Source organism: Squalius cephalus (genome assembly GCF_949319135.1).
Source record: "Squalius cephalus genome assembly, chromosome: 15".
Taxonomy (NCBI): Eukaryota; Metazoa; Chordata; class Actinopteri; order Cypriniformes; family Leuciscidae; genus Squalius; species Squalius cephalus.
In genome coordinates, this window is record NC_137136.1 from 9722204 (window position 1) to 9749129 (window position 26926).

A 26926-nucleotide genomic window follows, 5' to 3' on the forward strand; every position below is an offset into this window, starting at 1 on the left:
AAACACCAAATATGATCATTTTGTCTCAAATTTAGAAAGAGATTATATGTGATAAAACTTGTTACTATCCCTTTCATATAAAAAAAAAATGACACCTTTATTCCCGAGAGAGACAGTGGAACACTTAGGTACATTATAAATAGGGATAGTGAGGAAAAAATAATTCCAGCTTAAGAGCCGAAGCATTTACAATCCCGACATGGTGCCTATTTGCAGTTAAACCAAAGCACTTAGTAACAGCCGGTAATTTCCTAATATTAAGCCATGGATAATTATTTCACAATAATTCTCATGGAGGTCTTCCCAAGCAGAGTGCCAGCTAGGTTTGATGTGCCAAATTGTTGAAACAGGGAAAATAAATTGTCTCATTGAGAATTATAAAACAAGTAAGTAAAATAAGAGCCATAAATAAATGAGCTCCTTGCATTTCTTTTGTAAAAACTCCAAGGCTATCACTGTGCATATGCTCGCAAGCAAGAAACGCATTATTGATGCTGAATTATTTGGACAAAAGGATTTTCTCATGAACTCTGGGAAGTTGGAAACGTATGGTGGGTGTGACTGCAAACAATATACTCAAAAAAGAAAAACATGATTGGTTTGCAAAGGAAACGTCATGCACTCACAAAGACTGTGAAAACTCGTAGCTAAAGCAAGCGTGAATTTTGATGTGATATTCCCATGTTTCAAAGAGAGTTAAAAATCATGATGTCTCAAAACAAGATGTCATGCCACTAAATACCATTCCAAACAAAAGTACGTTTTAACTAAAGGGCTTTGTTCGGATATATAAATCCTCAAAGACATCTTTAACTACATATGTTGTTTTCCCTCCAGCTTTCGGAGTTGCCCAGTTAAACAGAGTTGGCCAAAGTGACAGCTTTACATTTGTGACTCATTCCACAGTCAGAAGAAACAAGGGTTCGATGTTACAAGAGGGAAATTGTTTTGGGATCCAGGACAGTGCTGTGTGGTTGTCAAGTAAATATAGTGCTTGTGGAACCCATTAGAGATGGGCCATTTAGGAGCTGATATTGGCTCTTCTCTGCGGTGTATGGCCAACACATGGGCATCTTTATGAGACAGCTGCTGAAGTGAGGAGTATAAAACCCGCTGGATGCTCTTCTGCTCCTGTCTTCAATTTATCATTGAGGTAGGCCCATATTGCATGATTATTTTGACAGTAATGTCATTGAGGGAGCTTTTTTTTTCCTGTTGGACCTCCGTTTTGTTTTGATCTTGAAGTGAAGGTAGCACTGTGTTCCAGAAAGAGGTCACCTCTCTCTGGAACTCTCGCTGATACTTGTCTGCTGGAGGAATTTCAGTGGGTTCTGGAAGAGGCCCATTATTTCAGCTGGGTTTTTAAAAATTCACCAAGTTCACTTGGCAAAACACGACCTCTTTAGAAATAAAATGTTTCATTGTATCAATTCTGCAGTCAAATTATATAGTCTTGAAAGGTTTATAGCATATGTGCTCCTATTTAAGTAGGCTAGAATTACACACTAGAGAGATTGTTGTAGGCTATTATATTCATGCAGAGTTTAGTAAACTTATTTTTCTATTTTATTCTATTTGCGAGTACAATAAATTGCACTCTCTCTCTCTCTCTCTCGCTCTCTCATTCGAATTCATAAAAAAAAAAAAAAAAAAAAATATATATATATATATATTACAGGGCTACTTTATTTCACCTCATAATTCTAGATCTGAGCTGTAGATAAATGAAAATTATCTCCGGAATATATTCCATCAGATTTTGCGCCACAAAACATTCATGAGTCATGACAGCTGTTATCTTGACCATGCTGGCAAATAATCATGACCACCCGACATGAATTATATAAATTATTTTAATAGCACGGCCATTCAAAACCAGGGTCTATGTGCATAGATCAGCGAAAATCATTTTGGGTGGGAATTAATGTAAACACAGATATTGGATTCCAGTCCTGTCTAAAGTGAATGTAAACAGGAGGGGCAAAAAATCAGATATGGTCAAAAGATCGGATCTGTGCATTAAGACTTGCAGTGTAAATGCTGCGCGACTCATCATAGACGTGAACAGAGAGTAGCTCCAGCTACAATGTTCTTCTGAGAGACGCATGCACTTCTGTTTATTAACCGCTAGAGCACCAAAAGTTACGGACTGCACTGCTTTATTTTATATTGCATCAAATATTATTCAATTCTGTTAGCGCAGAGTATAGTCACAACAGAGGAAACATAACATAATGAACTTAAAGAGCTCTTCATTGTACCAGCTGACTGCTTCAGATTTATTTTGGCATTGATAATGTTGCAATTAAAACGCATGAATTCGAGACACAAACCACTCCGATTATATATCGTCACAGGTTTCCATCTCTTCCAAATTATGGCGTGAACGCAGCATAAGCTCATTGTTTTGGTTCAGGAGGAACTGCTGTTTCAGTTGCGGTGCTCTGTGATTGACGTTTAGCTCTGCATAGCATGAAATGCGCTGATGACGTAAACCGTGGAGGTATGAAAATACATGCGTTGACAGGCAGGACATTGTACCATTGCATTCGGACCGAATGCAATGATTGGCTGAACATTTTATGGTCCTATGACTTCCACAGACGACATATACTTATAAATACATTTAGAACACTTAACTTAAGCCGGGGACACATTTAACGACTGTAAGTCCGATTATGAATATAATTTGATACTGATCATGCCCAAACGCGCCGAGTCAGAGACAGTTGCGTTCAGGTGTTCACAGTTGGTGTTTAAAATCTGCTCCAGTCGTTGGAAACAGTCTGTAGTGTTCAGTTCAGTCTTAGAATGTTTCATCTAGTCGTTAAGTGTGTCATAAGTGATTGTTATCATGGATTTCAACCAGCATAACAAAAAATGTTTCTGGAACAAATCTCCTACCCTGCCTTTAATACAATTTTATTCTTTAAATTTATTCTGTTCTGTTCTGTTGTTTTACAATCGACCAAATATAATTATTAAATCTAATTGTTTTAAAAAAAAAAAAAACTTTCCTAGAAGTGCAGTTGAGTAGGCTAAATTTGATTATTTGAACTATTGTATTCTGTTTCATTTGTTAACTTTATTATATTAGCGCAGAATAGTCAAGTAAATTTTATTAATACAATTTCGTTTTATTCCTTAATTTATTCCCTATTTCATTCTGTTTTACATTAGAGTAAGCATATTATTAATAAACCTAGCTGGTTTAAAAAATGTTTATTTTATTCTATTCGTTTTTATTGCATTTATAAGTAGGCTACAGGGAATACCAGAGTAAATATATATATATATATATATATATATATATATATATATATATATATATATATATATATATATATATATATATATAGTATTCTGTTTATTTTGTAGCTTTATTCTATAATATTTTTATTCTGCATAGAGTAAACATCATTCAATTTAAACCAGTATATTCTCTGATACTGTGACTTTCACTTACACCTGCAGCCTATGGCGCTTTGTACTGTGTGAAAACTGAATTAAATAAAGTTTTCCCCGTTTTGAAGCGCGTCCTCTTCCGTAGTCAACATGGCGGAATACGATCTTACCACCAAAATCGCCCACTTTTTGGACAGGCATCTCGTTTTCCCACTGCTGGAATTCCTTTCAGTAAAAGAGGTACATGTGTAACATACGTTCGGTTTTGCAGGCGTGTTGTAGCACTGTTTGTTTGTAGAAGGCGGCATAGGTAATACCACGTGCGCGCAGCCGGTAGCCGCAATATAGTGGAGCCGCACCGCTAACTTGCGTCCGGTATTGTGTAAAAAATCACATAACTCATGAGTTCAGCCGGTATTAAAATAACACAGAGTAAATACAGGAAAATGACAGAACAAAAAAAAAAAAAAAAAACTTTGACCTGAATAATTATGGACACACTGTCTTGCCATAGTACAACTAAACCCTCTGTTAGTTATTTGCTAGCTGTGTAGGCTAGCAAAACATCGTGAGCTGCTTAGCTTTCCAAGCAGCGAGAAAGAGTTTCTGACCAGCTGACAAAACCGTACAATAGTAATATTGTTGTGAAATATTACAATTTAAAATACATGTTTTCTCTTGTAATTTAAATAAATAAATATATATAATTTATTCCTATGATGAAAAGCTGAATTTTCAGCATTATTACTCCAGTCTTCAGTGCTACATGATCCTTCAGAAATCATTCTATGCTGTTTTGGTGCTCAAGAAACATTTATTATCAATGGTGAAAACAGTTGTGGTGCTTCGTATTTTTGTGGAAGCTTGATGTACTAAGTTACCATTTAAAAAGTTTGGGGTAAAATCGATCTTTAAAAAGATGAAGAAATAAATACTTTAAATAAACAAGAACGCATTAAATTGATACAAATGACAGTAAATATATTTATAATGTTACAAAATATTTATATTTCAAATGAATGCTGTTCTATTCATCAGAGAATTCTGAAAAAAAGTATTACAGTTTCCACAGAAATATTAAGCTGGAACTGTTGTCAACATTGATAATAATAACAACCTTTATTGATAATTGAGCACCAATAATAACTGAACACTAAATCATCATATTATTATGATTTCTGAAGGATCATGTGACACTGAAGACTGGAGTAATGATGCTGAAAATACAGATTTGCCATCACAGGAATAAATTGCATTTTAAAATATTTAAATAGCAAACATTTATTTTAAAATGTAATTATTTCACAAAATTACTGTTTTTCAGCATAGTCGTAGTGAGCATAAGATACTTATTTCAAATCATTAATACAATTGTTCCAAACTTTTGTTCCAATGTATTCTCACATCTGCATGTCACTGTCACTGTTTTCTAGATCTACAATGAGAATGAGCTCCTCCATGGAAAGCTGGATCTCCTCAGTGACACCAACATGGTGGACTTTGCCATGGATGTATACAGGAATTTATATCCTGATAAAGAAATACCCAGCTGTAAGTGCTTTCAGTTCTAATGGTCTTCAGTGATAAAAGATGCGTCGCTTAATGTGATGCTTGAGAATTGACTGTATGAGATTCATATCTAAAATGTATCACCTGTTTGCAGCTCTCAGAGAGAAGAGGACTGAAGTTGTGGCTCAACTGAAACAACTGCAAGCTGATACCGAGCCGATTGTGAAAGTGTTTGAGGACCCAGAGACCATGAGACAGATGCAGTCTACAAGGTACAGTAAATGCTGAAATTACACATGTACTAATATTTTCAACTGTCTCTGTCACATACTGTCTTATTATTTTTTAAAGAGATGGTTCAATCTGCTGTTAATTTACTCACCCTCAGGCCCTCCAAGATATAGGTGACTTACTTTCCTTCAGTAGAACAGTTAAGTTTTTAGCTGAAACCGTGGTCCACGGTGATTCAATGCAAGTCAATGGCTACTGTCACTTTGGGAGTCAAAAAAAAAAAAAAATATATATACATGCAAAACAAAATTAATACCTGTGGCTCCTGACTATAAATTGAGGTCTTATGAAGTGAAACGATCTGACGGTACAAGAAATGTCTGAATGCCAGTGTATGGCAACTGCCATTATTTGCCATACTTAAACGCTTCTTTACTCTTGTACTTGAATTTGTAGAAAAACAAATTTATCCACATGTAAATTAACAGCAAATTTATTAAAGTCCAACTGAAATCAAAATTGACCCTATTTACTTTGTTAGCGCATATTACTAGTCGTGTGGTAAAATTAATCCGTGCAAGTTAATACACAGAAAAAAAATTGTTTGCCGTCGTAATCTTTAATCAAAGTCTGAAAAGTTACTTCCGGTCTGGAATGGCGTTCCTTCTCTGATGATGTAGGTTTGACGGCTTGGGTTGGGAAACGCTTAACCACTCCCCTCAAACCGTTAGTCTGTTATGAGCAGAGATGGAGAGGAGGAGCGTTAGAGTAAAACCCTGCCCTCTGTTCAATATTCCTTTTCACTGGGAAATACGTCACAACACTGGAGAAAAGTCGTTTGCAACTTCCGGTTCACGCAGACTTTAAAAAGGTTTGTCTCACCTGAGTATCTAAATATCCATATACATAAGTCATTTATGAGATGTTCCTTTTCATTCATTCAAGGTTGTTCCTTGTCTATGTCTTTAGGAAATTTTATTCTCTTTTAGGAAATTCTTTATTTTACACTAAAAAGTCACACTAAAAGTTTGTTGTTTTAAACAATCTGTGTATATTGTTATGACCCAGATTAGGGACCAACACAAGTCATTAAAAAAAAAAAGTTACTAACAAATCGCAATGGCCAGGGCAAGAAAAGGATTACATTTATTGGCAGTAAAAGTAACAAAACAAAGGACCATATAAACACACAAAACTCAAATCAGGACTGGCGAGCTAACTAATCTGAACTACAACTCAGTTAACATTTCCTAACTACAGAGAAAAATAAACAAACACAAAAGAATCGTCCGGGTCAGCTTACTTACCTATGCTTTCCCTCTATTCTAATATAACTAAACAAAGAAAACTCACCATCCTGTACAAAAGGAAAATAACCACCAACAATAGGTTTCCTGAGGTAAGCCAACGTGAGGTGCCACCAGCAGCTCTTAAATAAGCAGAGGCTGCAGGTGTTAGGAATAATCAGGCTCCGCCCCCATCCAATTGGTAACTATGCTCAGAAAGAAAAAGAAAAGAGAAAACGAGAACGAGCAGGGGCTCGTAACAGTTGTCATTATTATTCATTTATTATTGTTTTTACTTTGTCAGTGCTTTTGAATTTCAGTTCATTTAGTCAGTCAAGTAGGCTAATGCTTGTCTTTATTGGCTCATTTGTGTATTCAGACGTGTTTGGCCATGGACATGCCCCAAAGCCTGTTTTTTGAGGTATTTGGTGCACACTTTAGAGCAGTGGTTCTCAACTCCAGTCCTCGGGACCCGTTGCTCTGCACATTTTGTATGTCTCTCTTATCTGACACACTCAGTTCAGTTCATGGAGTCTCTCTTAACGAGCTGATGATCTGATTCAGGTGTGTTAAATAAGGGAGACATACAAAATGTGCAGAGCAGCGGGTCCCGAGGACTGGAGTTGAGAACCACTGCTTTAGAGCAGGGATGGGCAACTTCGGTCCTGGAGGGCCAATGTCCTACAGAGTTTAGCTCCAACCCTAATCAAACACACCTGAACAAGCTAATCAAGGTCCTCAGGATTACTAGAAAGTTACAGGCAGGTGATTTTTTTCAGGGCTGGAGCTAAACTCTGTAGGACAGTGGCCCTCCAGGACCGAAGTTGCCCATCCCTGCTTTAGAGTGTACAGTGGTTGACTTTAAATTAGAATTGATCTCTCTGTACTTAACAGTACATTTGTATAGACCTTTACATGTCTGTGGTTTTTACTGGAAGAAGACTGGAGAATCATTTAATGTTATGACAAGATTAGTCATTGTCTATTCCAAGCAACAGCTGAGATGGTACTTTAGTTATTTTGTTGTTCATCTAATGCAAGTTGAACAGTGTACAATTGCACATTTGAGACAAGACAGTCCTCAGGGATGTGGGATGAAGCCCTGCTCGATGCTAGACGATACTCCAAACAGAACATTTGTGGCTCTTTTTCTGGATGGTCTGGCTTAAGTGCCATTTAATTAAGTGGATGGCAGAACATCAGCGGGCATTTGTAATCACAATCGGTTCGCATTTGATTGAAATTGCCATGTGGATGAGTGTATGGTTTCATTCTGCAAATTTCAGAAGAACAGAATGTTAGAGCATCCTGTGGTGAGTTTCACTGAGGCTACTTTTCAATTTATCTGATGCTGACTTTGCCATAATTAAAATATTTTGGTTAAACTTAGTCCTCATCTAGTGCTTGCTTTTCTTTGATGGATGTGCCTCTTTTCTAGCTGCCGGCCAATCTAGATGTTTTAGGTTTAGATATGTGGTGTATAAGGGATTAAGAGATGTTTTTTCTTAAAAGAAGGTTGTTGTTGCATTGATCACTAAAGCAAGTATATATATTCTCAAATAGCATTACGATTAGCAGTTGGAGGGATTTGTTGGATTAGAGACAGTGGATTCCTGTTGATTATGTTGGATTGAAAAGACATTGTTCTGCTCTCAATCAGTCGCCATCAAACCTAGAAAGAACAGAAGAGAATGCATAGCAATGAGTTAGTCACTGATTTAGCCACTATATTTGAGATAATTTAGACCTGATCATGAGACCACTGTTCAAAGTGTTTAAATATTTGTGAATCTTTGCCTGTCTTTTATAGCAGGGATTCCCTTTTTTTTCAGCCGAACCTCTTTGGCCTAAAATGTTTACTTGAAGATAGGGCTGGTCCGAATACCATTTTTTGAGCTTCGAAGCTTCGGTAGTAATGAACATCGAATATTCGAAGCTTCGGAGAGAGGGTGCTGAACATATTCTTCTCTCTAATAAAGGCAGGAATCTCTATGTGTCTGTATGTCCGTTTGCATTTTGATTATTTCGAGAACCGTTCATCCAATCGACTTCACAAGGGAGTGCAGTGTGGCATTTGGTGCAATATAGATGGACACGTGAGACGCGACACATTCAGAATTAATAAACTTTTAGTAAACTACAGAACAGCGCGAGCGGGAAGCGGCGCGCCTTACGCGGGCAGGGCTTATATGCTCCGAGAACGGACACTGCACTAGTGATATAAAACGCACACACACAGGTCTGTTAAATTAAGCAATACTTTTAAGGTAGTCTAATATTTTTCTGACTAACAAATTACTGACACAGTAAAGGGTAGATTTAAATAAAGAAAAACGAAATTTAAATAAAGAAAAACGAAATTTAAATAAAGAAAAACGAAATTTAAATAAAGAAAAATGAAATTTAAATAAAGAAAAACGAAATTTAAATGAAGCAAAAAAATGTAAATAAAGAAAAACGAAATTTAAATAAAGAAAAAACAAAATTTAAAGAAAGAAAAATCGAGATTTAAAGAAAGAAAAACGAAATTTAAAGAAAGAACGAAATTTAAAGAAAAACAAAATTTAAATAAGGAAAAACGAAATTTAAATAAAGAAAAACGAAATTTAAATAAAGAAAAACGAAATTTAAATAAAGAAAAACGAAATTAAGTTAAATTAAAAACGAGATTAATTTAGTTTGATAATAACGGGTAAAAAGGCTAATACATTTTTTTTCTATTATTCTATTTTCCACAATGTCAAAGCAACGTAGCTTAACCCAAAACACAAGCTCAGGCATGCACTTTGGTCCATAGGCTACAAACTCCGCTGTTCTGCACTCTAGCCAGAGAACACTCCTGTTGCTGGAACACTTGGCGTCGGTTCTATTTCTAGCATGCACGCGTTTTCCGCGTGGCTCGAGCCGCGCCTGAGATGCGTGTCTCACGCAGGCAGTGTACAAACTCCAACCTGTTAACATGGGAGCCGACACGCCACACAGCTGAGACACTCACGCCACGCAGCCAGTGTGTCACCGGCCTTATTCAAGCGCGAATGAGAACCGTTTCGCAGGGGATCCCAGGTGTGCAAAAAAAAAAAAACCCTGAATATTCTGTCAAAATTTTCAAATCGAATACCAAGCCCTACTTGAAGAACCCCTTGAAGTTAATATTTCAATAATTTAACGACACATTCACATGTTCACGCCACGGTTCTCTGATGTCTCATGCAGTGTATATATATATATATATATTATAAATTATAAAATTATATATTATAAATATAATTTTTTTTAAATGATTTAAGTAGGCTAATTTTAGCTTTTAATTTTAACTAATGAACTGTATGCAGTTTTCTCATGAACCTAGCAAAATCTTATATGCTATTAATATAAATAATTAACAACTAAAATGGCAAATCAAAAAACAATGGCATGTAGCTTTCAGTTGTTTCTTAAGTAATAATAATTTGAGTAATTCATAAACAGTCAGTAAGTGTTTTTTTGTCAGCATTGTTTGGTTAATATTAAAGGCAGGGTAGGCAGGATTTTTCTAAAATACTTTTTCCCAAATTTCCATTCACTCCCACCCCCTCCCTTCTGGGCTCCTTCCAAATCCGCGCCCCCAAAACACATGAACCCGAGATGCCGACCGCTCAGCTGGAGGAGGACGCGTTTGCCAGCGCCGAGCGGAGAGGAGCGCAGTGCATGTAGTGACATCATGTCAGAATCACATGTAATAAAATACCTAACTTTATCATTATGAATATAAACAACTAACATGGCTGTTAGTACTCTCTATCAAGCTAGCATATCGATACTGGTAAAGTTTAAAATATATTGAGTTTGATTCGGTAACAAGCTAGTAACATAAGGCAAAGCTAAAAACAGGTTGCATTGAGTTCCCTAGTTCCTTTTTTTGCCTTGTTTGCCTTCGCTGACTGTATATGCCGGTACTGGGAATTTTGACTGCTCTTTCTCTGCCATAATTGTGATTCTTCCTAGCTTCCGTGCGTCTTCGCCTCCTCGAGTCAAACGGGTGCGCGCATGTGGGCAGCTCCTGTAGCAGCAGGGGTTGTAGCCATGGTAGCGAGGGCGAGTGACAGTCGCCCAGCCAATCATTTCATTCGTTCCGAATGGAAATAAGTAGCTGTGTTTATTGCAGCCCTGAGAGGACTTCTACAGACACTCGATTTTTATACTCTCTTTTTCAGAGTACTTACATTTTAATTATGTATTGGTATATAAAGACAGTTTAAACAAATTTGGGAAAAAGTTTTTTAGAAAAATCCTGCCTACCCTGCCTTTAATGAAATAAACTACACTTAATGATTAATTTACATTTATTACTGTAAATATTGGTGTTGTTAATTATATTTGTTTTTGACATGCTTTTATGGTTATTTTAACCTAAGCTTTGTGGTTTTAGCAGATTTAGCCTACTTAGAATCTAGATTTTTACACATACACAAAAAGAGGTTGATGATACAATACTAGGTTGTTGTGGTTCGTTGCCAGGGTGTTGCTATGCAGTCGGTAATGTGTTCTGGGTAGTTCTTATTGCTGTCCTATATGTTGGTTAGAATGTTCAAAATCAAAAGCTGCATGATTTAATGTATCATTCATATCTTCAACACAAACCATGTAGGACAAGTTTAATATTTGGGGTTAGGGGTTTGTTGAAATTTGCTTGCCACAGCAATAATTGCTAATAGCTTTGGTTAACTTTTTAATCACATTTTGCTAGAGCTGTTTTATATCTTTTTTTTGTGTCTGTGTTCTATGTCTTTTGGCCCCTGCAGGTATAGAGGCAGCAGCTGAGGCCACGATCTGCACTTAGTTATTGTTTAATTGCTCGCTTTGACTAGCGTTAATACAGCACCGTGCTTCCATATATTTTATCAGGCTACCGATGTGTGTTTGTGGTGTCTCTACAGTGTGAAATCTCAGTAGGTGGTATTGCCTTCCCTAGACATTTTTAAACACCAGTTTGCGTTTCGTTTCTCCAAAACATGCTTTTATCACAGTTTAGGATTAAGTATGTGGCCTTAGAACCAGGCGCAGTCTTAATTAACCCACTCAAATGGATGTCTGCTCTTCATTAACGAGCGACTTTGAAGTTTACTTGTTCGATCTGAATATTTCGGGTTTCGGGGGGCATTTTTTGGTGTCTGGAGTTTCACAGGCCGAGACGACCACGAGGAAGTGCAGATCAGGACTCGTCTTTATTTGTTCTTTTATTTGTTAATAGCTGCGTGTGTGCGACATGTTTCTTTTAAACAACATCAGTCGGATGTTTACTGGGTCAGCTCTCTGACAATGTCACTCACAGGGCGGATGCAGTAAGCAGGTGATATCATGTTTAGAAATCTGTCAGGACCATTGTTCAGGAGTGTTAGGACATATGGAGTGGCGATGGATTTTTTCTTTAACAGACTGAGCGTGATGGACAGATGAGCTGCACTGAATGGCTAAGGGCCGAGTTATCTCGCAGTTCCCTCAGCACCAATGCATTGACCTCCATGGCGAAACCTGCCCTGTCTGTTCCTCATTTCAACCCAGACGGGAGGTGGTGAGAGCTGACGGAGTAAAGATGTAATGTCTTCCTCAGCAGACAGATTAACATGGACTGACTGTTAGTTTTTGGAGATACTAGGTGAGAGCAGAGGAGGTTGGGCGAATGCAAAAATCTCTGTATTGACTGTGTTCTAATCTGGTTTGATGCGACAAGACAAGCAATTTGAAAAGAGCAATCTCGATATTTGTTCCCATTAGTAGATATTTGGTGTTTAAAGGGTAGTTCATCAAAAAATGTGTTGTAACTTGTTTTCAAAACCTGCATGACATTATTTCTTCTGTGAATCACAAAAGAAGACTTTAAGTGTTCACACTGCTCTCTTCCATACAGTGACAGTGAATGGGTATTGAGTAAGGCTGCACGATTAATCAGAATAACCAAATGAAATTATTATTATATTCTCTTAAATTCTCAATTTTATTTGTTAAAGTGAAATATTTTTGTAATACATTTGTAATTTTAAAGTTCTTTTTTTTTTTTTTGTAATAATAAAAATTATTATACAGTCATATTGATATATAACCACAAAAATGTTGGCCAAATTATGTAGCCCTTCAAACAAGCAAATCAGTTAAAAAAAAAAAAAGTTTACATTGAAAATTTTTTAGAAAAATTGCAATACATTTTGTTTACCCCAATTCATGCAACCCTAGGACTAGAACCTATAACTGTTTTTTATGATGTACAAAAATGCATCATAAAAGTGGCCCATATGACTCTATATTCCAAGTCTTCTGAAGCCATACAATAGCTTTGTTTGAAGAACGGACTGAAATGTGAGTCATTATTCAAAATCTAGCTCGACAGTTGTGCTCACAATACACTTTCATTGTATGGAAAAGAGCAGCTTGGACATTCAACTATAAATATTCTATTTGTGTTCCACAGAAGCCATAAAGGTTTCAAAAGACATGACAGTGAGTAAATGACAGAATTTACATTTTTGGGTGAACTATTCCTTGTTTCCTGATGTTCTTATTTGGAGCGAGATTAAAGACCAATGAGATTTCACAAAGGATGAGGCTCGCCAGCGCAACGGCATAGACAGAAAAATCAGACAATTGCATAAATGTACTGTTGCTGTTTGCGGATATGTCTGCTTACATCAATAAAACCTGATTTACACAGAAAAAATTGGTAGGTTTTATCACTTATCGCTGTTTAGGACGTGGCGTAAGGGAGGTGGCTCGTCTCCACCCAGAGTCCCAGCATCTGTCAGATGATAGTATAATGGAACAGAAGCAGTTCTGCAGGAGAATGCCTTTATAAACAGCCTTTGAACCTCCCCACAAATAAAATAAACGTGCAAACCTCCTCTTTCTGTCTGGAGCATGCATGGCTTCATTTGCCGAATTCTTCTGAGGCCGGCCACATTTGGCGGAGGTGGTCATGCGGTAAGCTTGGTTACCAGCCCCCCGTGCTGAGCATTTTGCCAAAACTCAATGATACGCACAAGTCGCAGTAGATTCTTACTCCATCTCACCTGGGAGGAGACACAATGTTTGTTTTTCATGTCTTCGTTACTTTATTTTTTGTTTAATTAGCGGCGTTTCCTTAGTGGTGTTACTTTAAGGCTTGTCTTTAGGCTTATTGGTTTTTCTAAACCCCAGTATTAAAGGTCTTTGTGTAACTCATCCCGCAAAGTTTGTGTTACGGATATGAATGATACCTCAAATCATGAGGCTGGTTGAAAAATGTGTGCTATAAGTAATCAGACTTACAATTTTTGTCTGGCAGACATTGGCAAAATAAATAAAACTAATATACTTTCATTGAAGTGGACCATGAGGCATATCTAGATCACATTTTCTTGAGAAAGTGACTTTTTTTTTCTTATAGTTTTCCAACTTTTTTCTTTCTTTTTCTTTTTTTTTAATTATTTTTGGTAAAGGGACCATCAAAATAAAGTGAAACCTTTATTTTTTTATAAAAATAAAATATATTTTTATGTTACATTATATTTCATTATATTACATTTAAAATAAAATATAGTGGTTTTATTTAATATGATTATTTATACGTTTTAAAAATAAGTGTATTCCATCAACTGTTGCTCACAGCTAAATGTTTCTGTGTTCCAGGGACGGGCGTATGCTGTTCGACTATCTGGCTGACAAGCATGGCGTAAGTACTTCTGCTGACTCTTCCACCCTTCTGAAGAGTTCTCATGACTTCTCTATGAACCCAGTGTTGTTTTCGGGGGCCAACAGGAGGGGCGGCCCTGAGCAGCGAAACATTAAATGACTTCCCAAACCTTAAGTCATTTTCGGGGATTTTATGGCTTGCAGAAATTTCTGCGGACATTTACATTCTGTGGCGAATTGTTAAGAATAAACTGAACAGCTCGGGACCCGTGGGTATGGCCTCAAGAATGCTGGGGATTCTATATTTGACTTGACGGCACTCCCACCCCAGCATCCTGAGACTGACCTGAGGCCTGTCCTCAGTGCACCTTCACTGCACGGGCTACGCCGTCTTTACGACACGATCCTCGCCTTAACAACCCTCTCGTCGCCGCCCCCAGGAAGGCCCCTGTGGCCTTAACGACATCCGCACCAGGGCTCTAGTTTACTGTGACCACACAAACACACAGATCTAAACTACACACACAATGAGCTCTCTGTTCTAAGACGCTCTGGCAGCAAGTTTCCCGAGCATGTTCTATCGAACTGTCCATCAAACTGCCGGTGCTCTCTGGTCATCGCTGTTAGCTGAAATTGAGGATTGTATTTGAGGTCATGTAGGTTCACATGTGAACAAAGTTTTCTGAAAAGATTCAAATAATTTGTCTGTTCTCACTAGAAGTGAAAGTACTGCTGCACAAAGTACCAAAATCACAGTAAATCAGAACACATTTGTGACCCTGGATCATAAAACCAGTCACATGTCGCACATGTATATTTGTGGCAAAAGCCAACAATACATTGTATGGGTCCAAATTATCGATTTTTCTTTTATGCCAAAAATCATTAGGATATTAAGTAAAGATAATTTTCAATGAGTATATTTTGTAAATTTTCAACCGTAAATATATAAAACATTTATTTTTGTGAGTGAATGCTGCACAATCGCGAACATAAATGGACAACTTAAAAGGTGATTTTCTCAATGTTTTCAATTTTTTTGCACCCTCAGATTCCAGATTTTCAAATAGTTGTATCTCGGCCAAATATTGTCCTATCCTAACAAACCATACATCAATGGAAAGCTTATTTATTTAGAAAATTGACCCATGTGACTGGTTTTGTTGTCCAGGGTCACATTTGACCCTGCTTATTAGCTTATTTGATTTTTAAAGACATTTTGGACTGTCGTCTCTATCGTGGTTACGCTCATGTGACGTTGATGTGCTAACATTGTCACGAAAGCTTATTGTTTGCATGCGTTTTTAAGTATTGCTGTTTAAAAACAAGTGATTTTTAAACCGTTGAAGTGCAGTTAGCAGCAGAAAGAGAGACTGTTTCTCAGCGCTGTCTGAGAGACGCGCACATAAAGAAGCGTGAGAACTTTTTACAGACTAATTGGGCTTGAACAGTTAAATACACATACTTATGTGTCAAAGTAACCATGTCTTTCCAAGTAAACAGTCATTTATTTCTTAAGTGAGCATAAACAGTTGAGAAAGAAAGCGCGTGAGTATATCAGATCCGTGCAGTCGCTCTTAAAGTGACAGCATCCAAATTTACCTGCTGTCGTTATTAATGTTAATCAAACAACAACAAAAAGAAAATCTCTCACTGCTCTTGACTGAATCACTTTTGTGGCTTTAATAAGAATAAATGCATATTTAATTGACATAGTAAAGGCTATGCAGTGTTTTTAATACATTTGATTACTTTAATAGGTTTAATTATTAATCAAATTACTCCTATCGTGATATAAGATTTTGGTCAAATTGCCCACCCCTAGTTGTGCCTACTGCCTAGCAAGATTACGTTACGTAATCATATACGTCACGTTTCATTACGTGTGTTGTGTTTTCACACCCTGATGTGAATGTTATAGCCATGAATAAATAAAGGCTTTTTCTAAGTTCTTGATTGCTTTGGCCTTATGATTTTTGTCAATTAATTGTCTATTCAGCTAAATTGTTTAAGCAAGTACAAGGCTTATCCAGCATCTTCATATGGCAGAAATTTGATATGTTACTCTTCATTTCCATTGCGCATAAATACACATTTTGTGTATCTAATCATACACAGTGTCTACTGATAAAGTTTATCACCTTGCATTGAAAAATTACTTTGTGACTTTAACATCTGTCTTTCCTTGCAGTTCCGGCAGGAGTATTTGGACACCCTGTATCGATACGCCAAGTTCCAGTACGAGTGTGGGAACTACTCAGGTGCAGCGGAGTACCTCTATTTCTTCAGAGTCCTGGTATGTGTCTTACCACGCCCCTGTCTTTAACAGATGACAGAGTTGTGTTTTCTAGCATTCTCCTCTGGGACGTTCCCAGTGGGGCAATTTTCAAGAGCTTCTTTTCATCACGACACCCTTTCATTTTCTCCTTCGCAAATTGATGCCATTAAATGCATTCTTGTTTAATAAGTTCTTGTCTAATGGACAAACAGTTATATTTTGATGGAGAGTCCCCTTGTGGGTGTTAATTGAGCCAGACGGTCGCCCTATTGAGAGTTTGAATTATTGTCTCTGCTTAATATGGTTCTGCTTTTTTAGTACGAGACTCTGCCAAATCCCGTGAGTTACGAGCATTACGCATGCACTTAACGTTGTGTTTTTCAAAATGACGCAGATGAAAAGTAGACATGGCTCGCTCACAGGTAGATTTTCTCAAATTAGCATCCAAATCCTTTTATCATGAAATATTGTGTCACTTATTCATTGCTCCACAAAACAGGCAACTTTTTTTTTCACTTGAGGCAATCCGAAGAACTAAAAGCTCCTGATCTGTAATTACTTCTGAAAAGTGCCATCCCATGGCTTGTTAAATTCCTTGCATGTCTTGAGTGCTGAAAAGAACCTCTTCAAGGACTTGGTTAGGAGTTGTTTCAGGGCTGTGTTTAGTGGCAGACTTCATAAGCTTATGGGTTTATGGGCAGTGCTGCTCCCCATAGATGATTGGTGGGGATTTTGTGGCCTAATCACTCTTGGTTTGACAGGATTCCCCAGTTTTTGTAAGGGTTAAAGGTTACACAGCTTGTTCCATATAATCCAAAGGCACCAAAAAAAAAGGCTTTTGCAACAGAAGATGACTAGAATTTGTGTTCTTCGAACAGTCAAACCATTTTGAGTCTTTTATCGAGCCAAAATCTCATTGAATAAATGGATACTAAGGCCACATTCACAATGCCGTTAAATTAAGCCCAAATCAGAATTGCATTGTGAAAAGAAAATATTCCTTTTAAATCAGATCATTTCATTTCTGATCTGGAAATAAATCAGATTCATATCTGATTTTTCTTTTGTGACTTCAGGTAGTCAGGTTGCAATTTCTTTAAATTAATCGTTACATTTGTTTGAATGCTTTCATGCATTTATTATTATGATTAATAATACCAGGTATATTATCATTGCTTATAATAATAAATGCATATCATGCTATTTATTATTAATAAATATACATGTACATGGATTATTATATCCATGCATTATTATTATCATTATTATTAATTTTGTTTGCCTGTATTTATTTTTATGTTCTGTATGTATATAATTTTTTCTGTCCCCTAGTAAGATTTTTTATTTCATTTTTTAGAAACAAATGCTTTTCAAAAAAGTTATGTGAGTTTTACAGAGTAGATTTCAAGCGCTTTAATCTTTTTTTATTTCTTTCATTTTACTTAATTTTTTATTTTATTTTATACTCATTTTTCAGTAATAAAACTTTCAGGATAAGATTTTCACTTGCTGGTTAGTTGTCTCCTCATCATACGCGTGTCTGATATGGACTATATATAAGTGAACCACCTCACCAAAAAAACATAGAATTGGATGTTTTGTCTTGCGTTGTGAAACTAGCCTAGAGCACACACAAACACTCACATCTTCCTCTAAGTTCCCTTTATCCCTTTACCTTTTTTTTTTTTTAAATAAATGTTGTTGTCTGGATAATGATCCAGGCGGTGATGCACCGAGGACCTTGGATTAAATAATTTTCACCAGTGGAATACTTTTAGAATCAGATAATACCAAAGTAGGTTTGTGGGGGAAGATAATTGCAGTTCACTGAGAGTACTGGCAGTATCCATGTTACACGTGCGTACTTCTTATTTCCTCTATAAACAAAGGGCTCATTGCTGGGGCTCTGGTGTTTGTGGCTTCTCTCCCACTGCCTGTAGAAATGAGTGAAAGATGAACTTATGGGGAAAAGCGTCCGGGTGCTCAGAGCCCAGCGCAGTGTGCTGTCTAGCTAGTGGGGCGGGGGGGGGCAAATGACGGCTGGGAACGAACAAATTGACCCGCTCCTTTCTCTCTGGCCGCAGTGTGTGGAGGTAGTCCAGTGTCTTAAAGAGAGGTGCCCATTGTCAACGCTGCCCTGGGCCAAGAGTGTTGCGAGAGGCTCCATGCCTGGCTAAGTTATCGGACTCCCTTGCCGGCGAGCTTTTCTCACGTAACCACATAGCCTGCCTTCTCACATGGAATGCACTCCTGTTTCTTCAGACCAGCTCTCACATATGATTCACTCAGCCTACATTGTTGTAAAAAAAAGGCCTGACGTTTGCCAAGCGACGCTGTGTCGCTGTGGTAACAAGTGGCCGAAAAGAAACCCGTTATTTGATTTTAAATAATCTTGGTTTTAGCATTTCAGAGGTGTGATGAAGACTGTGTGTTGTTTAGATTTGCAACATGTTTCCCATTTGTGCATGATTTGCAGCGTCAGTCATGCTGTTTGTTTGTTTGTTGTGTCCCTGTGGTTTTCGTGGGAGCCGAGGGAAGGAACGGCCAACGAGCCTTGAATTACACCCTTCAGTTTTTGTCACTCTTTTTTGCATATTCATTAGTATAGATGCTTCAAGGACATACTAAAAGGGATACTTGAGAATTCTGTCATCATTTTTCACTATCATGTCATTCAAAACATGTATGACTTTCTATGTTTTTGCGGAAAACACTGAATGTTTTTATCCATATAATAAAAGTCAGTGGGGTCCAAAACAACACTGGACCCAATAGACTTGTATAGATAAAAACATTGAAAGCATGAAGCATTTAAGAAGCATTTCTTATATCAGTGTTGAAAACATCTGCTTAGTATTTTTGTGGATGTATATATATATATATATATATATATATATATATATATATATATATATATATATTAGGGCTGTCAAACGATTAATCGCGATTAATCGCATCCAAAATAAAAGTTTGTGTTTATATAATATATGTGTGTGTATGGAGTATAATTATTTTCTATATATAAATACACACACATGCATATATATTTAAGAAAAATGTGTTATTTATATATAAAATATTTATATATAATATAAATTATATATAATATAAAGTTTACTGTATATACATGCAAGTATTTCTTAAATATTTACATGCATGTGTGTGCATTTATATATAGAAAATAATTATACACCGTACACACACATATATTATGTAAAAACAAACTTTTATTTTGGATGCGATTAATCGCGATTACAGGATTCTTTGATGAATAGAAAGTTTGATGAATAGAAAGTTCAAAAGAACAGCATTTCTTTGAAAAAAGTATTTATTTGTTAAAATAAATACTGACCCCAAAGTTTGAATGGTAGTGTATATTTTGTTCATACGGGTTTGGGACAGTATGAGGTTGAGTAAATGACACAACTATTCCTTGTGTAAGTGTGCCGAGAGCTTTGTAAACATGCATGTTAGGTTTTTCTCAAGGTTGTTACGAACCCCTGTTGTTTAAATGCTCGTCTTGAAAGGGTTCAGCAACATAAAAGGAGACGCAATGCAAAGAGCAGTTTAAAACATTTATTAAGACTAATAAATGACTGCACAAACTCACGTCTCTCAATTATTTTTTCTCTCCACATGTAAACACACATTTACTCTACACTAAAGTCAACACAGACATAACAAACACTAACAAAGTGAAACAAAATAGTAGCACAAACTACAAAGAACACAGCTTGGGTTGACCAGCGGCTAGGCATCATGACGCGCACGGAGTTCACCGTCGCGTGCCTCACCCTCCTTCACACTCCACTTATATGCTCAGCACGAGCCATCAGAGCAACAGGCCACAGGTGCGCAAGGGCGGAGCCTACACTCAGAAAGAAACCCCAATTAGAAAACAAACCAAACATACAAAAATACACAGGCAACACCCATAAGACTGAGGCCGTAACACTTCTCCCCCTAAAGGAAGAATCAGATTTTTTTCTTTTCTTTCCTTCCTTAGAAGAGAAAAGAAAACTGATTCTGCATAAAATCACACAGGGAGCTTAAACCAATCCACGAGACAACGCGTCTGCTACCACGTTGTCAGATCCTCTTTTATGATGGATCTCTAAATTATATGGTTGAACCATTAAAGCCCAACGCATCAATCGTTGATTATGGTTGTACATTTTGCTCAGAAAAACCAGCGGATTATGATCCGTGTAAACGACGACAGGAGAAGAACTAGACCCCACATAAACGTTAAAATGTTGTAAGGCTAACAACATAGCTAAAGTCTCTTTTTCGATCGTTGAATAGTTCAACTGATGACGGTTAAACTTAGCTGAAAAGTACGATACTGGGTGACCTATTTCGTCAGCACCCTCCTGCAGCAGGACAGCTCCCACTCCAACCGCACTAGCGTCTACCTCAAGCTGGAATGGACGAGTCACATCTGGAGCAGACAGAACAGGTGCACTGCAAAGGAGAGATTTTGCAGAGAGAAATGCCTGCTGGCACTCATTAGTCCAGTTAAAACAAACTTTAGGACTACACAATTTTGTTAAAGAGGCAACAACACTCGAGAAATTTTTACAAAAGCACCGGTAGTACCCAACCATCCCCAGAAATCTACGTAGTTCTCTCCTCGTAGTAGGTACTGGGTAGCTGAGGACAGCAGCCACTTTTCCGTCCACTGGCCGTACCTGACCGTTTCCCACCTGCTTTCCTAAATAGGTGACAGAAGCCTTCACAAATTCACATTTTTTTAGGTTTAACGTTAAGGAAGCCGCTTCTAATCGGTGAAACACGTCATGTAAAGTCAACATGTGTTCAGCCCATGTAGACGAATAAATGACCACATCGTCTAAATAGATATTGCAGTTTGGAACTTCGCCTAACACGATAAACATTAAACGTTGAAACGTTGCAGGTGCGTTCCGCAAACCGAAGGCCATACGCGTGTACTGCAGAAAAGCATCAGGGGTTACGAACGCGGAGATCTTAGAAGCGCGCTCGGTTAAAGGCACCTGCCAATAACCTTTCAAAAGGTCTAACTTAGTGATGTATTTCGCACCCCCAAGACTGTCAATGCAATCGTCCATTCGCGGTAACGGAAAAGCATCAGCCACAGTGACGGAATTTACCTTTCTAAAGTCAGTACAAAAACGTAAAGACCCATCAGCCTTTGGTACTAGAACGCACGGCGAGCTCCATGGACTATTACTCGGGACAGCGAAACCATTCTGCAATAAATACTTAACCTCACTTTTCATTGCTTCTCTCTTACTTATTGGGCAACGATAAGCATGTTGCTTGATTGGTAATGCACTACCGACCTCGATGTCATGCTGGATAATATTAGTACCGGGAGGAACGTCGTTGAACAAACTCGGAAAACTATCTATCAGCTTCATTACGTCTTCCCGCTGTTCAGGCGAGAGATAAGATAGTTGATAGGGAAGCGAAGATAAAACTTCAGAGTTCTCAAAACATCCTCCTTTTAAAGCTTCCATAGATACATTCAACCCATCATCCTCAGTGTCGGTAGGCAAAGCATAAGTTAGCAGTGAAACATGCTCAGTGGTTAACTCAGTCACCGGTTCACAGACCAAATTCTCAGTGTTCTCTTTTGGTTCAACACGACATAAATATGGTTTCATCATATTCACGTGACATAAACGGGTTTTTCGCCTCCGTTCTGGAGTGTGTAAGATATAGTCAGTTTCACTCAACTTACTTTTTATCACGTAAGGACCGGAGAAACGCGCAGAGAGAGAGGATCCAGGAATGGGAAACAGCACTAGAACTTTCTCTCCTGGCAGAAAATTACGCACAACTGCTTTCCTATCGAAATTTCTCTTCATTTTCTTTTGTGACAGAGAAAGTGCTTCCTTCGCCACAGTACACGCATTGTGCAAACGTTCACGAGTACGTGATACGAAATCAAGGACGTTGGGCTTCGCAGACGAATCATTACAGAGAAATTCCTCCTTTAACATTTTCAAAGGACCACGGACATTATGTCCGAACACAAGCTCTGACGGGCTAAACCCAAGCGAGTCCTGTCGCGCCTCACGCACCGCAAATAAAACCAATGGGACTCCATCATCCCACTCATTCCCAGTCTCTATACAATACTTCCGCAGCGCAGATTTTAATGTTTGGTGCCACCTCTCCAAAGCTCCTTGCGACTCAGGGTGATAGGCACTTGATACGACGTGAGACACCCCAAGAGCCTTTAATGATGTACGAAAAACGCGCGACACGAAATTTGAACCCTGATCCGTTTGGACAGTTTTCGGTAGCCCAAAAGTTGTAAAGAACTTCGTTAAAGCCTTAGTTACAGTTTTAGCCGTTATATTCCGTAACGGAATGGCCTCTGGGAAACGTGTAGCTACGCACATGATTGTCAACAAATATTGACAACCAGACTTAGCCCGAGGGAGTGGACCCACACAATCAACTAGAACACGCTCAAATGGTTCGCCGACTGCAGGAATAGGACAGAGAGGAGCAGGCGGTACCACCTGATTAGGTTTTCCACTGACCTGACAAATATGACATGTTTTACAGTACCTCACGACATCAAATTTTAACCCTGGCCAGAAAAAATGCTGGAGCACCCGGTTATAGGTCTTAGTTATCCCTAGGTGTCCAGACCAAGGATGGTCATGGGCCAGACTTAAAACATGTGGTCGATATTTTAAAGGTACCACAATTTGATGCACCGCATTCCAATCTTCCCGCTGCTCAGGATTTAATGATCTACTCCATTTACGCATGAGCACATTATCGTTCCAGTAAAACTGGTGGTTACGCAGCAACATTTTATCATTTTCAGCACTCGCACGACATTTGTCTAATGATAGATCATTTCGCTGAGCTTCAATCAGAGTCTCACGCGAGACAGACAAGTCAGCGGTAAGATCAAAGCAAACAGAAGACCTTGAAGTCGTTTTAGACGAGTCTGGAGAGTCAGGAAGAACATCAGTTTTCAAAATATTTGAAAAGACAGAATCGCCAAGAGTATCACTTTCCTGAATGCCACGATTCGCTTGTGCTCGCGTCACCACAGCACAAAACACATTTGGCAAATTTTTACCAAGTGCATCAGCCTGCGAATCATTACACGGGACATCAACCACTTGCACTACCGGCATTACCTTACCTCCAGCTATGTCATTTCCCATGATGAAGTCAACACCTTTCACAGGTAAAGAGGGACGAACTGCAACCTCAAAACACCCAGATGCTAAATCAGAAGAAACGTATACACGATGAAGTGGAACAGGAACAAAACCCATTTCAATACCCTGCACAATCGCGCTTGTATTACACGCCGAGTCAGCACAAAAATCCAGAATATCTGATAATATAAAGGACTGAGACCCTCCGGTATCACGGAGAATTCTTACAGGTTTTCGGCTTTCGACCTTCTCATTTAACGACACAAATCCATCGAACACGAAAGGCTGAAAACAGCTATCAGGAGTCGCAGGAAAACCAGAGAATGATGGAGACAAAGTTTTCACCAAAACAGAACCTCGAGGCTGAAACGATGAGGACTCTTGTCGCTCCTGTTTCCGTTTTAGAGTACGACACTCAGCCATCATGTGTCCCATTTTGTGACAATAACCGCACTCTCTATTGGACTTCGGACTGGTAGGAACCCATTTATTTTTTGAATCAGAAAGATTTTCATTTTCTTTTAGTGAGGGACCCCCAGAATCAGACGAACGCTTAAAAAACACAGTTTTGTGCATTAATGCGTACTCGTCAGCTAACACAGCAGCCTGTTGTACCGTGCTGACTTTTTGTTCGTTTAAATACAACGCAGTACGTTCCGGAACACAGTTTTTAAACTCTTCGATCAGCAACAATTCTCGCAATGAAGTATAATCAGTTACCTTGCACGCTTTGATCCACCGATCAAATAAAATGCCCTTTTCGCGAACGAATTCGACATAAGTTTGAGACGTACCTTTTTTCGTGGTACGAAATCGCTGTCGATAGTGCTCAGGAACTAATTCATATGCTCGTAAAATTGCAGTTTTCACGGCATCATACTGCACGCTGTCCTCTAACGAGAGAGATGCACACACCTCTTGTGCCTTACCTGATAGTTTACATTGTAACATTAGTGCCCAAACCTCGGTTGGCCATCTTAATGCACCCGCAACTCTTTCAAACGCCTGAAAATACGCTTCAACTTCCTTCTCACGGAAGGGTGGAACGATAGCGATATTTTTAGCCACGTCAAAATGTGTCGAAAACGGCGCTACTACAGACTCAGATACGGTACCAGCCGAGACAGAATTAATACTCGAATTTGATGGACCAGCCGGTGTCTCAGAATTACCCTTCAAACCAGATGTTTTAGAAGTAGATTTTTTAGGGACTTCTGGAACAGCCTGCAACTCCAACTCCCGCAGTCGCACTTTAGTATCTGCATCAATTCGATACATTTCGATCTGACGCTTCAAATCATCTTGTCTCGCCTGAGCTCTATCTTGAGTCTCTAATTGTAACCGTGCTAAACGTATCTTTAAACGTGAATCTAAATGCAAACCTGGTGATGTCTCGGTGGAAAGTGAAAAAGGTTCAAATTTAGGCATCGAAAAAGACGGACCTACCTCCGCGCCAGCCACAGTCACCGGAGTCACTGGAATACCACTCGACACACGTAAGGGCGAACTTCCTGCAGCTGGTGCCGCCAACTCCGCTGCTGGAACAGTCTCAGAAGGAAATACCCCCTTAGTAATCAAACTAGCCACTAAACAAGCTTTTAACTCTTCTTTACGTAGTGTTCTAGAGATAGAAATCTCATAATGTTGAGCAATAAGAAACAAATCATTTTTCCGACATGTCTCTAATATTTCAACACTAGGTTGATCTATAAATTGCTTTAACTCAAACGTTGCCATCTTTAAAGAAAAGAAAACGCAAAACAATCAGAATGATCCAACACTCTCTGGACCTACCTACCTAACCATTAATCTAACTATACCCTACCTAATCTTCAGAGGGTACCGATTAAGAGATCGCTCTCTCCCCCGGAATACCTCCAAAAACAACAAACTAAAATAATAAAGAAAAACAATAAACAGTAAACCGTCGTCAGGACTGGCGCTAAGCACAGCCCTGCTGGTTTACTCTTTCTAACCAGAGAATATGGATCACCTGAATCAAATTAGATCAATCAAATTGCTACTACTCGGACACAAATCCTGGACAACAAAATGCGGACGAGCCCCCATTTATGTTACGAACCCCTGTTGTTTAAATGCTCGTCTTGAAAGGGTTCAGCAACATAAAAGGAGACGCAATGCAAAGAGCAGTTTAAAACATTTATTAAGACTAATAAATGACTGCACAAACTCACGTCTCTCAATTATTTTTTCTCTCCACATGTAAACACACATTTACTCTACACTAAAGTCAACACAGACATAACAAACACTAACAAAGTGAAACAAAATAGTAGCACAAACTACAAAGAACACAGCTTGGGTTGACCAGCGGCTAGGCATCATGACGCGCACGGAGTTCACCGTCGCGTGCCTCACCCTCCTTCACACTCCACTTATATGCTCAGCACGAGCCATCAGAGCAACAGGCCACAGGTGCGCAAGGGCGGAGCCTACACTCAGAAAGAAACCCCAATTAGAAAACAAACCAAACATACAAAAATACACAGGCAACACCCATAAGACTGAGGCCGTAACAAGGTTTTTGGGATAAGTTAAAATACAATAGAGTCTACTTATCCTAGGAAAACCACATCATTGGTATCATGAACACACCAAGCGTTTTAAGTAGATTAGGCTGTTCACACAACAACCAGCCTTGTTTATGCTGTTACTGCTCAATCTAAATAAATGGAAATAGTTTCCAGAAGTTTTCTCCCTGTGCATGTTTTGAAGCGTTTAAATTGTTATTCTTTTATTTCAAATTTAAGATAATTCTCAGATAATATGCTTTGCTACTCAATATCTTCTATTTTCATCATCAACAGTGAGAAGGCGATTGGAATAGCCATAATGTAACTGGTTTTAGTGGAGCTTTCTAACTGAATACCTACCGCTTTTTCTTTTCTTATTTACTATTTATCCACCTCTTTTCAAGCTGGACCTCCCGTCTCCTTGGATGGCTCCCTAGCATGGGAGATGTCAGGCTCTAGAACTCCTCTAGCGTGGGAAACAACCATTTAACGAAGGAAGCCAGGCTTGCAAAATCCAGACCCGAGGTCCTGTTACAGTGAGGGCCCGGTGCGAAAAGAGCAACTTATTCATATCATCTGTTAATGCAGGGATTGGATGTTGAGAATAAAGATTGAGTGTCCCGTCAGATCCCCAGCACAGTAAATTTATTGTTGCTGGTCAGTCAGTGAAAATGTGCCCATTTCGGGAGGCAATGGAAACTCAAGGTAACTTGTGGAAAAACCCAGGTATTGAAACTATTCTTGCATGGCCAGTTCTGAAAGCCAGTCAGTGTGCAGAAAGCTGCTATAATGACATGGAGCATCGCCAAATGTAGCAGGCAGGGACTTCCAGGAAAAAAAAACAAAAAAAACAAACACTTTTCGAAA

At 38.4% G+C, this 26926-nt stretch overlaps 1 protein-coding gene across 1 annotated transcript in view; it reads left to right on the top strand.

Annotated features, from left to right (window-relative positions):
- The first annotated feature begins 3503 nt into the window (after positions 1-3503).
- The window catches only part of eif3ea (eukaryotic translation initiation factor 3, subunit E, a), a 47316-nt gene continuing 23893 nt past the window's right edge, over positions 3504-26926 (top strand). The window contains exons 1-5 of the mRNA XM_079893860.1: positions 3504-3645; positions 4839-4956; positions 5069-5186; positions 14070-14112; positions 16264-16368. Coding sequence (XP_079749986.1) covers positions 3556-3645; positions 4839-4956; positions 5069-5186; positions 14070-14112; positions 16264-16368 — 474 coding nt within the window. The 5' untranslated portion in view covers positions 3504-3555. The remainder of the gene's footprint in view (positions 3646-4838; positions 4957-5068; positions 5187-14069; positions 14113-16263; positions 16369-26926) is intronic.